This window comes from Betta splendens, chromosome 6 (assembly GCF_900634795.4).
Source record: "Betta splendens chromosome 6, fBetSpl5.4, whole genome shotgun sequence".
Classification (NCBI taxonomy): domain Eukaryota; kingdom Metazoa; phylum Chordata; class Actinopteri; order Anabantiformes; family Osphronemidae; genus Betta; species Betta splendens.
This window is the reverse complement of record NC_040886.2, coordinates 12207090-12221767: the sequence shown is the minus strand read 5'-3', so window position 1 is coordinate 12221767 and position 14678 is coordinate 12207090. Positions and strand designations below refer to the sequence as shown.

Genomic DNA, 14678 nt, shown 5'->3' with positions numbered 1-14678 from the left:
ACAAAAAGCTGTTCAGGCCTCCTAAAGGTCAGGTTTCACCATCTCTGGAAGCACAGCTGAAATATAAATGCTCTGTAACACTGTCTGCTGATTGCTCTACTCTCTAGGCAATGTCAATTCTGTGAAAGTACTTGCAGATTAAGTCGGCAGGCCGTCAAGGGCCCTTGTAGAAGCTGCTATCTTGTCTTAGCGAAGGGTCCGAAAGCCCTTGTCTATTACTGGAGACACCCCAAGGACAGATGTTTTAGGCTTAGGGGGGCGATGAAGAATAATAGCACATTAGATTCCTAATGTCTCTCGGATGCAGGACTCGGGGGAGACTGAGCTCCTGGGTAATCCGAATTCCGCGTCCCCGTCTCTCTTGTTCATTTCCTCCGTCCTTTCTTCTCTGTCTTCGCTGCAGCCTGAGTCGGACCCTCTCTGCCTCTCGAGGTGCTGGATCTTAGCCTGGAGCTACACGCTACACCGCCCATTCATCAAACGCGTGACCCTCTGCAGTGAGGGACAGGATGCTATGGGCTAATGAACTGGCTACGAGCGTGTGCGTGTCATATCTCTGTACTCAGGGGAGGGAGTCTTTACTTATTACAGGCCGTCATTAGGGACGCCTCTCACCATCCTAATGCTGCGTCCTGTCCGTCCAGGTATCGCCGTTGCCCTTGTCTAGTTCTCGACTCGACTGAAAAGCGTCACTGCGACACATCAGGCTCAATATCCATGAGACAGGGAGAGAGGATTGTCATTGGATCTTCTTTCCTACTTGCTTGGTCTAATAAAGATTGCCATAAAGCTAATATATGATGAACATCACAGCAGCAGCGGATCTTCCCCTCCGGAGTTTTGTATTGTCATACATCATATGTAAATTGGGTATAAAGGGATCCATCTTTTTATTTTATTTTTTGTCACAGTGTGAATGTTCACACACAGGCTAGATATAAAGCCCCTGCCCCCCCACCCCCCACCCCCCGGCCAAGGGTACACCTTGATGAGTGAGGAGGGAGGCTAATTCAGACCTCAGGCTTAATTAATCCTATGTCTCCTTTGATGAATGGCTCCCAAATTGTGCTTTAGTGGTATTTCTTGTGAAAAGCGGGGGGGGAGTGCTGCTGCTGCCGCTGAGCGGTGAGAAAGTCAAAGACGGGACTTCTGAGAGGCTAGACTTTGGGCCTTTGTTTGCAAAGTTGCTGTCCTCTGTGGACACGGCGGGCCCCGTCCTCCGACGCGGGGCCGGCTGTGGAGAGTGATGGTGCGCTGCAGGGAGCGGGTGTTTGTGGAGCCCAGTGAAGATCGCGGTAGGAGGCCCCCGCCTCGGCCTCACGCTGGCTCCGTCAGTTTTTGACAAACATGATTTGTTGTCTGTAAATACGCAGAACGCACTCTCTGTTTTACATGAACATCTGCCTCGGGCTGCCAATGCATTATAATGATAAATCCCATGTTTGACTTCCTAATGAGAGGTGTCTAAACTACTGAAAAACAACACTTCTATGAGCTCTGAATATAAATGTGAGGCTTAATTGTTCAGTTATTTGACCAAGGTTACAGCTGAATGAATGAGGTACCTGAAATATGCCATATGTCAAACCTGGGAGTAAATACAGGATCCTGGCTCCCTGCACAGCTGTGATATAACCTAATTATTGTGATATGTACGCATTTCTTCAGATATATCTGCTGTTCTGTGCCACGGCTGCCCTTTTAAATATGAATCCTTTTGTGACAAAGCGCTCTGCTTTAAGTATGCATTGTCCTAACAGGGGTAGCACTTAAAACTAACGATGTCATAAATTTTTCTGGCTAATGTGGCAGGTGTGGAAGTAGCTGTGGCGGGTGGGGTGAGGGTCTGGTGATTTGAGAGGAAGGATGATGAGATTCCGTGGCCTAGCCCAAGCAATGAACTTGATTAAACTAATCTCATCTCTATCAAAGCATCACTTGGATCCCCCTTGTCCCATTATTCACGGCAATGGGATAATTACAGCGGGATGCGTGGGGCCGGAGCGGGAGCTGCGCGACTCGGGCCCCTCAGACTCAGGGCAGCGCCGCCACCAGTATGTGGCCTGTTCATTTTAAACACAGATTAATTATGGTCAATGGGATGGTTCACATCTGTCACTCTTAGTGAGAAAAATGGAAATGTTAGCCCTCGAGATGAGAAAGGACGTATATTAAGTCATCTCCTAACTGGGGGTTCAAAAGGGATGAATAAAATCAGCATTTTAAATTTGACATCCGCATCATGAGTGTCAGAACAATGTGTAAAAAACAATGAAATACATAACAGTTGTTTTACTGAGAAACCATAGACCTGTCTTCAAAACCAGAGGAAAACCATGATGACTTTTCCACCTGACCTCAGGTCAGTACAAGTCAAGTGATGTTTGCTTAAATCAATATGGTGAAGAGACGGTAGTGAAGTTGGGTGATTTAGAAAGAATCTCACCATTTACCTACTTTTATTAGGTTTTAAAATAATTAAAATATTTTTGATGAATTCTGAACCTGAATATGCAGAATGATAATAACTCTGCTTATGCTGCTAAAGCATGCGTCAATATATATATATATAGTCAACAGAAGTCCAATTATTTTTAAGTTTTGAGTAAAATGTTTTTAATTATAAGCATATAAATAATTGAGTGGTGCAATATTTATATAATCCACTCAGTGTTTGTGGGACAGAGCCAACGCCTACACTCATCAGCAGTTTAAACTGTGTGCAGCGGCCTTTTTTATTTATGGAAAATACGACGAGGAAAAAACACGGCCGACTTTTTCCTGGAGTTAAAATAAATACAACTCTGGGCAGCTTAATTGTGTGTTTTAGCTCATTTACTGACTTTGCTTGAATGGTTGCATCAAAACCACGAGCAGGACAGAACAGATAGAGGTGACGCTACTGACCTGACACACACACACACACACACACACACACACACACACACACACACCTGCAGGTGCGGCTGGGAGCCATGAACAGGCCCAAGCAGACACCCAGCCGCTGTAATTATCTCCTGGAGTGGTGCAGTCCTGTGCTCTGCTCTGCTGTGGTCAGAGCTGTGTGGCCCTCAGTGCTTGTCTGCAGGTTGTTTGTAGCGCCACAATGATTGGATGTTTTCCTGCTGTTGGGTCTTTCAACTCGGCCCCTGAAGGGCCAAGATTAGTCACTGGAAGCTGACCGTGCCCCTTGATGCAAACACGATGTGGTTGCGTGTTGTACTAGCTTTCCTTTTCCGTCACCCGTGCAATCGTAGTGATAGAATAAACAGGCTTTGCCCACATATGAGCTGACATGTTTATTGTCTTCTTCGGGGGCTTATATATTGAATTAGAAGTGTATATTAATTAACATCACTCTTGGTGTGCAGTAATTCTCGATATTTGGATCTGGTCCAATGCAGTAAACACACTCTCAGATGCAAATGTTTATTGCTGTAGTGTTTGTAATAGTCACCCTTCAATGAACCAGCATTTTACACGCTGTGACACAACACTTATAGATTGCAAATTAGGGATGTGTTCACTTTAAATGCGGGGGGTGCAAACTCAAAGCAGACTTCTCCTATCATAATACTTTGAGATCAGGAGGCCGACTTCAACCTGCCTCATCAAGAAGGCAAAAACCTATCTTGGTGAAGGGCTGTTTGTGGTCCATCATCCTTTATGTTGGTGGCACCGTTTCCTTTGATAAGTTCACTAAGACAAGACTCAGACGTTATGCGGTATCAGTGCATGAGGAAACCAATGATCTGCTGACATCTCCGTTCTGATTTAGTAAAACTAAGCCGTGCATTGTTTGTCCGCTGCTGGTGCCACACTTCCATTTTTTCCAAGTTTCCAATGCACCGATGCTCCGGCTTCTGTTCCAGTGAGTGCCGATCGGCAACCACTTACCGACTGGTGCTGATGTTGTGACATGAGAATCCTTGAGTTTCTGGCCGGCTGAGTGGGCTTCAGACCTTGTTTCTTGGATCGTGCTTTAAGTAAATCAATATGTCTTTCCGGCGCCGCTATTAACGGCGGCGTCCTTTCATTCCCTTTTTCTCCATCAAACCACACTAATCCTGATTTACACAGTTTAAAACCTTGGCCACATCCGTTAGCTTCCAAGGAGATGGGGTAATTAAATTGGTACTTTTTACAAGTCGTACTCAATAAATCTGAATAAATTAACAAGGCATTACGGAGACTGCTACATTAAATTTGCATAGTGTGTTTAATGAATATGCAACTGCAAGTGAAAAGGTCTGCGACTGTGAACTCTTGAAATTAGCATAACTACTTCCAGCATGTTTCTTAAATAATGCTCTCATTTGCACATCACTGAGTTGGCTAATTCTAACTTCAGTCACTGTGGCCTCATAATTAAGACTCTTGCTTTAATTTTTAATGAAGTTTATGTTACATCAATCCTGACAGTAATGAGAGGGACATGGAAACAAAAAGGCTGCTAACAATTAAATTCGCCAGCCAGTTCAAGGCGTAGTAATTCCTGAGGAGAAATTACATGACTAATTATTAATTTGATATTCATACCGTTCCACGGGCAGACTCGCATAAACGCTTGTCTCGTTGCCAGTTGTGCTGAAATGCAAAATGGCTTTTCACTGCCCCCCCTTGACTGGGAGGTCTCACAAGGATTTTAGTGCACAATTAATCATGTTGACATTCACGATTAAATGCTTTTTATTGGCCTCCGTTTATTAGGCCGTATTACCTGAGTTGGTTTAACGCCTGTTGAAGTTTGTCAGAGAGACAGACACATAAACAGAGTAATGATTGAATAACGGTGTTGATGGTGAGGGAGCGGAGCACTACAGCTGACTTTCAGCACTTTGACTGAACCAAGAAAACGCTAACTTTCAAATGTTTCTCCGTCCTCCATCCTGCTGGTGGTGGATGGTAACTTTTCAACCTTCTCAGATGGCCGATAAAATATTCTCACTGTGTTTGCAGAAAATTAGTACTTGACCTACATCTTGCTTAAAACTTTGGACCCCGGGAAGAAATATAACGACGTGTAGCTATTCAGACGGCTGCAATAATGTGTATGAAATCATACAACTGAAGAGTTAGTTATTGTCTTTAGGAAACATATTTGGGTTTGAGTCACATCATATTTGGGTTTGAGTCACATCAGCCACAAATCACAAGAGATGTGAGAACTAATATCTAGGATACTGATGAAAATGTGACCAAAATAGCGCCAAAGCTCTGAAGTTGCCGTTTAGTGCATTAAATCTAATAAAACTACTTTGAAGCACACTTTGTCTGGAAACAGGTTACTTGGCCGAAGTCATAGAAAGCCCATGTTCTGGATGTTGATCTTCTCATACTGTATGAGTCGTCACGACAACCGCCTCTCCTGCTCAAAGTTAATTATTTGGGATTGTAATAGCTTTGGTTTAGGCAGGGGACCGGAGCATTTCCCCGGCTGATGAGGCTAATACTCGATCTGTGGCTACCGTAGCCGCCAGTGATGAAGATCCTCCCCGACATGCGGCAGTACTTGACATTTCATTGGATTTTCCCCATGCCGCTCCATCAGCGCTTCCTAATAGCACAAACCTCAACTCCAGATTAAATTTGTTTGACAGAAATGTAATTGCTTTCTTTTGGTGTGCGTGCAGCCGCCGTCTGTTTCCCATCTACAATTCAAATGCTTTGTCGCGAGTGAAGTACCTGCTCCTGAGCAGGTCAGAGTCAACAACATTATTTTGAAGTGTGGACCCTTCAGGGTGCAGTAATCAACATCGCAGTTCATCAGCTCCATTACTACTATACTTCAAGAATAAATCTTCCCATATATGAGCTACAGTGCTGCTTCAAGAACCCTCAATCAACTGGATTTCAGACACATAAATACATATTTTTCTCCAGACATTAGCCATGGTTTCCAAGGTCCGTGGCTGCCAGCTATGGGTTGCATCTTCGCACCCACAGTGTCACAGTCTGGTGGAATAATGATGCCGAGTCGGCGCGGCGCTCCCGCCTTACGAGCTCGCTTTTATAGACGCACAAATATCCGAGCCTCGCCCTAATTAATATGACAAACTCCTTCCGCGGGGTCGCTTCCTGCGCCCTTCTGATTAGCCATGGATTAACAAGACCTTTATGTTTTCCCCACTGCGCCGGTGTTTTTCGGCACAGGTTAGCTCCCCTATTACTAAACAAATGAATTAGTGCCTGGAAATGTGTCATGCGTATTACCTTTCAGCAGGAGGCACATTGAGCTGGTCAGCCATAAAGGAGCGGTGCGAGGCGCTCCATGCAAACATTGTTTGCGTTTCCTTTCAGGGCTCTGTGTGATTTACTGGGGCTCGACAAACGCTTAACGCCAACAATTGTCACACACTAATTAATATATATCAACACTAGTGGCGCTTGATGATTGGTCATTCCCCTATTGGGTCCTAGTGACTGCAGGGAGGGTCCTGCTCTCGAAACCACAGTGGAGATGTAGGTCAGATTTAATCCGCCTCCGCTTTGATCATCTGTCCACACTTTATCTTTGCAAACTTTTCCGCGTGAGTTTCGGGGTTATGCTTTCGTCGCGTTACCTTCCCTGTGGGTGTCCCCGGCATCAGCCTGCTGTTTTTGTTTACGTGCGTCGTAAACACTCCTGTATTGTTATTGTGTATTGTGCCGCTCTGGTCGTGGGCTCTGCTAGCCATCCTTGGAGACCAGGCATTTCCCCCATGTATAAGATGAAAGACGGAACGGAATGCCCCTCGCGCGGTCCCAGTTGGTTAAGTGTGTTCTGATCACTGCCAAGGTCTGGATGAACACGAGTCACACAAAGGACCGTGCCTTCCAACCAACACGCGCTCACAATAAAAAGGGATTGGCTGCAGTTACACGTCTTGTGTGTCAACCCCCAAAGGAGCGACGTGCAGCCGAGGACATGTCAACTTTCTTAGAATTGATCCCAGAGTTCAAAGCTTTTTCATCCTTCATTATTTCGTGTCGCACGAACGCGTTGTGTAATTAATTTGCGGCAAACAGGCAACGCTTAAAGGATTGGAGCTGTTTTCTAAGCTTCGCCTGAAATGAAAGCGCAATATAAAAGCAAAGCGAGCAGAAAGGTTAAAGGTCACGGGGTCAGAGCTACTAGTTTAACTCAAGAGGTCGTCATTTCTCTTAAATGTATTATCAATATACGTTATTGATCCATGTAGTTCAGTCAGAATGTGGCCTGATGAATAACAGAGCACGGACACGCACTTTTAAACCTGGTGCACTTGCATTAATACAACTTCTTCCTGTGATCTTCCTCCCTCATTGTGAAGCTGCACAGTCTCATGCTCATCCTTCTCAAAGGCTTCCGCCTCATTTCGTCCGCTGTAAAATATAAAATGTGATTGAACTATGTTAATTCCTACTTTTTCTTTAGCATAATAGCCCCTTTATCTTCCTTCTTGATGGTGAAAGTTCACTCTTCTGTTGAGCTTGTTGTTAATATATTATGATCTCACATCACTTAATATTGCATTACTCGCTCATTTGCAACAATATGTACAGTAACTGAGAATTTCCATGATTATTGTTCATAGGAAACTAGTTCATTATACTGTTATACATAGTGTAGTAGCTGGAGCCTCCGCATTTTCTTCTCAGCATTGAAATGGACTCTTATTGTTATTCTGTTTCCTCTTTTCATCTTTGTCACATTTCCATTTTTTTCCGTCTTGCCCTTTTCGCACTGACTTTTCCTTTTGCACTCTGCTCCTTCTCTTTCATATTTGTCAGCTGCCTTAGTATCGCATGTGGCCTAATAGGTTGATTTGTTGTTACAGAGTTGTCTGTCACCAAAGCTAAATGATGAAATGAGAGCGTGAGTGGCACTGTCTTGTCTGTAATGAATTATGCAGAGGGTCAGGGGCCTCTGTTTTGGTTACAGCCGACAGCACAAACACAGACCTCAGGTAGTACACTCATCAGTCCTGCTGTTTCTCACCATATGGAGCCAATGAAGTGGGAAGCACACACACACACACACACACACACACACACACACACACACACACACACACACACACACACACACACACACACACACACACACACACACTTTGTACGCACTCATGCCTGCAGACACAGGAACATACGAATACGACAGACACATTTTTCTGCTGTCCGAGGTGTTCTTTTCGAATCACCTCAAAATAATTTGACAGACAGACAGACAGACAGACAGACACCTGGATAGGATTGTGCATCCAGTTTATGGTTCAGAGACTGTCACCATCTCATGGTCACAGAGTGAAACTGCTGCCTCTTAATGTAAACTCTGCTCATATTGGAAAACAGTGTATATTATTATTATTATTATTATTATTATTATTATTATTATTATTATTATTATTATTATTATTAAGTCCATAATGCTTCCTACCTTTCCATCGTTTAATTGGATAAAAGTACATCACAGACAAATTGAATTAGATGTCCCCACCTCTGGTCAATTGAGATATCTGTTACAGATGATGTGCTGTATAATGAATATGAATGCCTAATTTATGTAATTAGACCATTAAGCATAATCCGAGCATATGTTGTCAATGCCCCGAGGTCTTTTTTTCAGGTACTCCCTCTGATGCCCCCCTCCGTAAAGCGACTAATGGGGCGGCTGCCAGGAAGGCCTGTAATCACTCTGTTTGACAAAATAAACAACCAACGCATTCGAAATTATTCTATATGACCAATAAATATGATCAACGCCAGAAATCCTGTTTTCTTGGTTTTTGCAGTTTCCTTTCATGGCTTTTCGGTTATTATGAATATGCCTGCATATAGGCTAGATTTGCCATTGAGGGCGTTCTTGAGTGAGCCCTCTGTCTGCTAATTAATTGTCATTCTGCTGAATATTCATACCTTATCATCAGCGCGTCCTTAATTGCACCGTAAAACATCTCTGGGGGCTGAAATCACCACGGACTTAATTAGAGGCGCGGGCCCATTGGTTGGGCTGGAGAGTCACACTTTTCTGCAGACAGCGAACTGTACCTGCCTTCTCTCACACTGAGCGTGTGTTTAACACCGAGGCCAGGCGCACAGCAAATCCCTTTAAACCCACAGGCCCGCGAACGATAATCTGCGTGACGAAAATTAGAAACAAGTCAAAGTGAAAACTGGCAACATAATGTGCCGGATTATGAACATTTGTCTTAAAAATAGAAACCTAATGGTACATATCTGGCAACGATTTCATAATTTATTGATTGATTTTACGGGTTAGTCGATATAAATATACGATCTCTGTGTCTATGACATTTGAAAGTCATGTTGTTCTAACAGTGACAAGGATACAATTAAAACGAAAAACACAGACATGCAAACCTTAAAAAATAACAAAATAATGGGGCTTAACTAAAATATTTGACTGAGAATATCAAATCAAATACAAATTTTCCTTATTAAATAGGGTTCAGTTTCAGTTTCCCCATTTATTCTCCTTCGCTGAATAAATGTTTTGGTGCGCAATGAGCATCACCTTCAGCTTTAGGTTTCTCTTAATCGTTCCCTGAAAGGCGTTTCTTCTGCGTTTCCGCAGGTCTGGGTGGCAGCATATCTCAACTCGATTCAGTGTGACAATATTGTTTGGCTATCATTCGCTGCTTTAGGATGAATGGCATCGATCCTCTTTTAACAACATTTGTTTCCTATTGTGTTCGGGGGGCGCAGCAGAGGAGGGCAGACGTGTGAAAGTGGCTGTTTGATTCTCTTTTTCATCCCCATGACCTCAGCCTTTGTGTCTCGTCACCCTGGGAATGTCACGCCTCACTACTCTACTTTAAGATGTTTCAGAAAGTGCCCTTTGTTTTCGCTCCTCTTTTTTTTAAAGCTCACACAAAATTGTTCTTGGTCCCCTCCTGCTATAAAGGATACTTCAGACCGAGGCACGGTTCACAAGTGCAATGCAATTTGGCTTATCCCAACCTTTGTTCGGGTTTCTGCAAATGACCAAACATAGTGCAGACTTGATCTACTGCTGCTTGAACTCCACAGTTTGGGAGCAGCTAAAAACCCCATTCAGATTCAGAGTCATGGTGGTATTTTTCGGTGTGTGCATTCGACAGACACAAAGGCCTACCAATATCCCATAACCCTGGAGCTCAAAAAGCCACACCGCCCGTGTGCGCGAGGGGAGCGGAAGAAAGCGCGTCTCTGCGCTCCTCTGTGGCGCGACTGGTTAATGGTTGCAGGTTAACTTTGCAAAGCGCACACCGGCAGAGCAAACACAACCGGCGAGCGAACAAAGGCGATTTCAATGGGGAGTTGTGGAAATGAGAATTATGCATAAAAAGCCTGAAGTCTGTGTGGCGTTCAGATGATTTGGTGCACGCCTCCGTGTTTACAGTTCGTCTCAGTCACATACAATGATCGCCCCCGTTCGCCTGCAACAAATTGTGTCGGTGGCAGAGCTTTCCGGCCGCTTTGTGCGCGGACATATTAATCTTAGTGAAATAATATGGGCCCTAATACGTTTTTCTAATGACTGAATGAATGAATAGGCTGGATGTCAGGAGATGTTTGGCAGCGGGTCATTATCCGCGGTGCTTGAGATGGGTCGACTGGGCCACTTCCTTTTGCACAAAACCTTTTCAGCGGAACATTAATAGGAAATGGCAGGTGTTAAAAGCCACTCTGCATGAAGAAATAACGACGGTGCAAGCTGGAAGCTTCGGACCAGACACTTGACATTTTGAGAAGTCTTTTTCTTAATTATACTTTTTCTGTAAAAATGAAATATTCATGATAACGTAACGCACACCTTTACGCACGCGTTCCACCGGCTTATTCTATTTTAAAAACGGGCCTTGGTTTTATTTTGTTGAACAGTTGTGCAAAAGCAGCGAAGAGACGACGCTCTTCCTCAGCCTGCTCTTGGTTTCTGGGTGAGAACAGCTCGGTGTCCCCCGCAATGCGATTCTTTTCGTAATCCGTCAGACTGGTGATGGGGTGCATTGTGGATTTATGGGGGGAAATTAGCATAAATTATGAGCAAATCTGTGTGTGAGTGTGTGTGGTCCCGGGCATTGCGAACCCTCCAAGCGGAAAGGTGGCCCTGGCCAAAAGCTTGAATAGCAATAGCTCAAAATAGGCTTCCCATTTGGTTTTCACATTCATATAATTGACTTATGGATATTTTATACAGTTTTCACCACACAATCCTCAATGGTTTATTTGCATTTCTGAAGTACTTTTGAAGCTGCTTTGCATAAACACAATAAACCTGATTGCCTCATGAAGTTTCAGTTTGAACAGTATTGTTTGCATTGAGTTGATGTTTTCATATCGTCTACTTCCTGCGCGCAGCTCTGGGCGAAATAAGCTGAGCAAAAAAAAACAACCTAATAGTCGGTTTATCAACGGACTTAATCGTGGAAAATTATTTGGTTTGGAACAGGACAAATAGAAACACTAAATGACAGAGTAGCACTTCTCAGCGTTTTATCTACATGCTGGTTTGACATTGACATTCAAATCCACATGAAACAAATGTAAAAAATAATACAATTGTGGAAAAAATCATTTTTATAAACACGCCACTACACATGTAAATATTTTAGGAAATAAATGTAAATACAATACACATCGGACCTAACAACGACACGGGTTTTTAAAAATAGCTTTTAAACTGACGGAATATCCTTTGAACGAACACATATGCGCCGAAATATTTCCAAGCCAACTCCAAATCCATACGCAGCTGTGCTGTGCAAGCGTAAAGTCCGCTGTAGAAGCGTTAGCGCATACCTTCACACACTGAGTGCCATCGCAGTTCAATTCCGGTTGCCGAGCCTTTTCACCCCATTTTCTGTCTTCAAATGGAAATGATTTCCATTGGCCCAAGGTGTCCATGTAAATAGGTGTAAATGAAACCAGATTATGCCTTCCTCCCAGCCCCCTCCTCCCATGGCAATTGTCATGTGATAGCAAAGAGGTGGCACATTAATGGAGCGCCTCTACAGGGGTCTTTTCTGCTCATGTCACTACATAAAACTATCAGATGCTTAGAGGAAGGCCATGGAGGCATCCACTTAGCTCGTCTGATCAAGGACGCCAAATGAAGTCCATTCAGCTTTGCTAGCGGGACAAGCTGACTTACTTTACAGGGAAAGACTCACGGCAGCCGCCACTCCATAAATGTGCACCGTCCGCCCGCCTGCTCACCGCAGAGGCGCCCGACCCGCCTGCGTTACGCACAGCGCAACTTCCAGCTTCGCCCGCGACGAAACTTTCGCCTCGGTTGTTTTCATGAAGAGCGGCCGACTCTCGCCGAGGATTTAAGGGAAGCTACTTTTTATTGCTTGGTTTTTCTTTTCGTATCCCCCGAAAATATCAAGGATGCCTCGTCCGGGGAGAAACACGTACAGCGACCAGAAGCCACCTTACTCCTACATCTCCCTCACCGCCATGGCGATCCAGAGCTGCCCGGAGAAGATGCTGCCGCTCAGCGAAATCTACAAGTTCATCATGGATAGATTCCCGTATTACAGGGAAAACACGCAGCGGTGGCAGAACTCGCTGCGGCACAACCTGTCGTTCAACGACTGCTTCATCAAAATCCCCCGGCGCCCGGACCAACCAGGTAAGGGCAGTTTCTGGGCTCTGCACCCGAACTGCGGGGACATGTTCGAGAACGGAAGTTTCCTGCGACGCCGCAAGCGCTTCAAAGTGCTGCAGGCGTCCGACCACTTGGCTCCCAGTAAGCAGTCGGACGCTGCCCATTACCTCCAGCAGCAAGCCAAACTGAGACTAAGCGCCCTGGCAGCTACTGGCACGCACCTTCCCCAAATGTCAACCTACAACCTCGGCGTGTCCCAGACGTCCACCTTTAAACACCCGTTCGCCATCGAGAACATCATCGCCAGAGAGTACAAGGTCCCGGGGAGCCTGGCGTTCTCCACCATGCAGTCCATGTCCGCCGGGTACCCGCTCCACAACCAGCTGACGACAGCCTGGCCCCACATGTACAACACCGGCGTGATTGACACGGCGGCCCCGATCTCCATGGCCAGCAGCGACTACAGTGCCTACGGCGTGCCCATCAAGTCCTTGTGTCACGGGGGGCAGTCGTTACCGGCGATCCCCGTGCCGATCAAGCCCACGCCGACCTCCATGGCCGGTTTCTCGGCGCTGCCCCCCCACATCCCCGCGTTCCTATCAAACTCTCCGCAGTCTCTGAGCCCGACGTCCCCACAGACAGCGACGAGCCAAAGCAGCCCCGCAACCCCCAGCGAGACTCTGACGAGCCCCTCCACGCTGCAGTCCGTGGCCGTGCACTGACCGGCGGAACTCCCCGGTGCACGGGCTGCTGGCAGGCTCACGGGCCCCTTTACCAAAACCCAAAGTTTCTATTTTCTGTCGTCGGAAAGCTATCAAGGCGAGTTGCAGTGGCATATCGATTTATTTGCGTGTTTCTGTGTTGAATGTGTCGCTTTAAAATGTGTGTCATAAAAGTCCAGCACAGAGTCGCACAGCGAAGTATTGCTCTTGAAAAATATAAATTATTTGATAGTTCTATTTTTCATTTTGTTGTGACATGTGAGTGTTGGAAGTGAGCCACCGAGGAGGATTCCATCTGGGTTGAGGGTCCGCGGTTCCCGTGGCTGATCTGGGGTTTTATCAAATAGCAAAACTTTTGCACCGTTTCTGTGTGACCACTGTAATGTCAATGAAAGTGCGAGACCACATGTCTCCGTGTTGATGTTTGCTTTTAATGTTGGAATGATGGATAAGGGTATATACCAAATAGGACTAGGGTTTAGATGTCTTCTTGCCATCCATGTAAAAAAATAAAGCAAACTGAGTTATGAAATCTTTTCTAAATTGAAAAGTAGTGTTGTGAGGCGTCCTCGAAATGCAAGATGTGAATACTGCAAATAACTGATATTGAAATGTTGTAAAATGCACTTTTTAGTTTTATGTTTTAGATATCTATTTTCCAGAAAATGTTCTGTGAAGCATTTAATTTAAAAGGCTGTGGTGACCATGTGTATCAGATGCTGTAAATTTGTACTTTTTTAGGTAAAGCATGCATTCTAAAAAAAATTGTGTTGTTACTGTTGCTGGTATTGTTGTTGTTTTTGTTTTGTTTGTTTTATTTTTTGCAAGCATGCGTGCTTTCGAAAAGTGTGCAAACAGTCTGCAATGAATTGGAAAAATGGTCATCGAAATATTTTCTCATTAAAAGTGAAGTAAACAATCAACAATGCTTGTGAAGGTTTCATCGAGATACATTATTGTTATTGTTGTTATTATTATTATCATCATCCTAAATACAATTATCAAACAAGAAAAGGTACATTTTTTATTTACTTCTTAAAAACCTAATTTATAATATTTTAATAATAATAATAATAATAATATCCGGACCTGTGGGATTTCGGAGTGTGAGAGTCACAGTGAATCAGTGAGTGAGAAACGAATCGTGCAGTCGATTAGGATGCATGGAGTTGCGATGCCATGGTCACAGTGCAGACAACTGGGCTCATTCATCAAGCTGCAGGCTAAACACAATTAAAGTCAACGAAAAACATTTTGAAAATGTTTAGATTTTTGAAGTTTAAATGGCACAGACGATAAGAATATATAGGTCATTTAATTTTTTTGTTTCAACAAGAGGTTTTCCTGAACTAAATTCAACAGGTTTATAAACCGAGGTTTTT

The 14678-nt window shown here is 44.4% G+C and overlaps 1 protein-coding gene across 1 annotated transcript; it reads left to right on the top strand.

The window, feature by feature from the left end:
- Positions 1–11633: 11633 nt before the first annotated feature.
- Positions 11634–14222, top strand: foxb1a (forkhead box B1a). Its single transcript, XM_029154659.3, has one exon. The coding sequence runs from the start codon at positions 12355–12357 to the stop codon at positions 13294–13296; it is 942 nt and encodes a 313-aa protein (XP_029010492.1). The 5' UTR covers positions 11634–12354; the 3' UTR covers positions 13297–14222.
- The last annotated feature ends 456 nt before the right edge of the window (positions 14223–14678 follow it).

What these genes read in the sequence shown, in the direction of transcription:
- foxb1a (XM_029154659.3), top strand. Translation starts at nt 12,355, where the DNA reads ATGCCTCGTCCGGGGAGAAACACGTACAGCGACCAGAAGCCACCTTAC.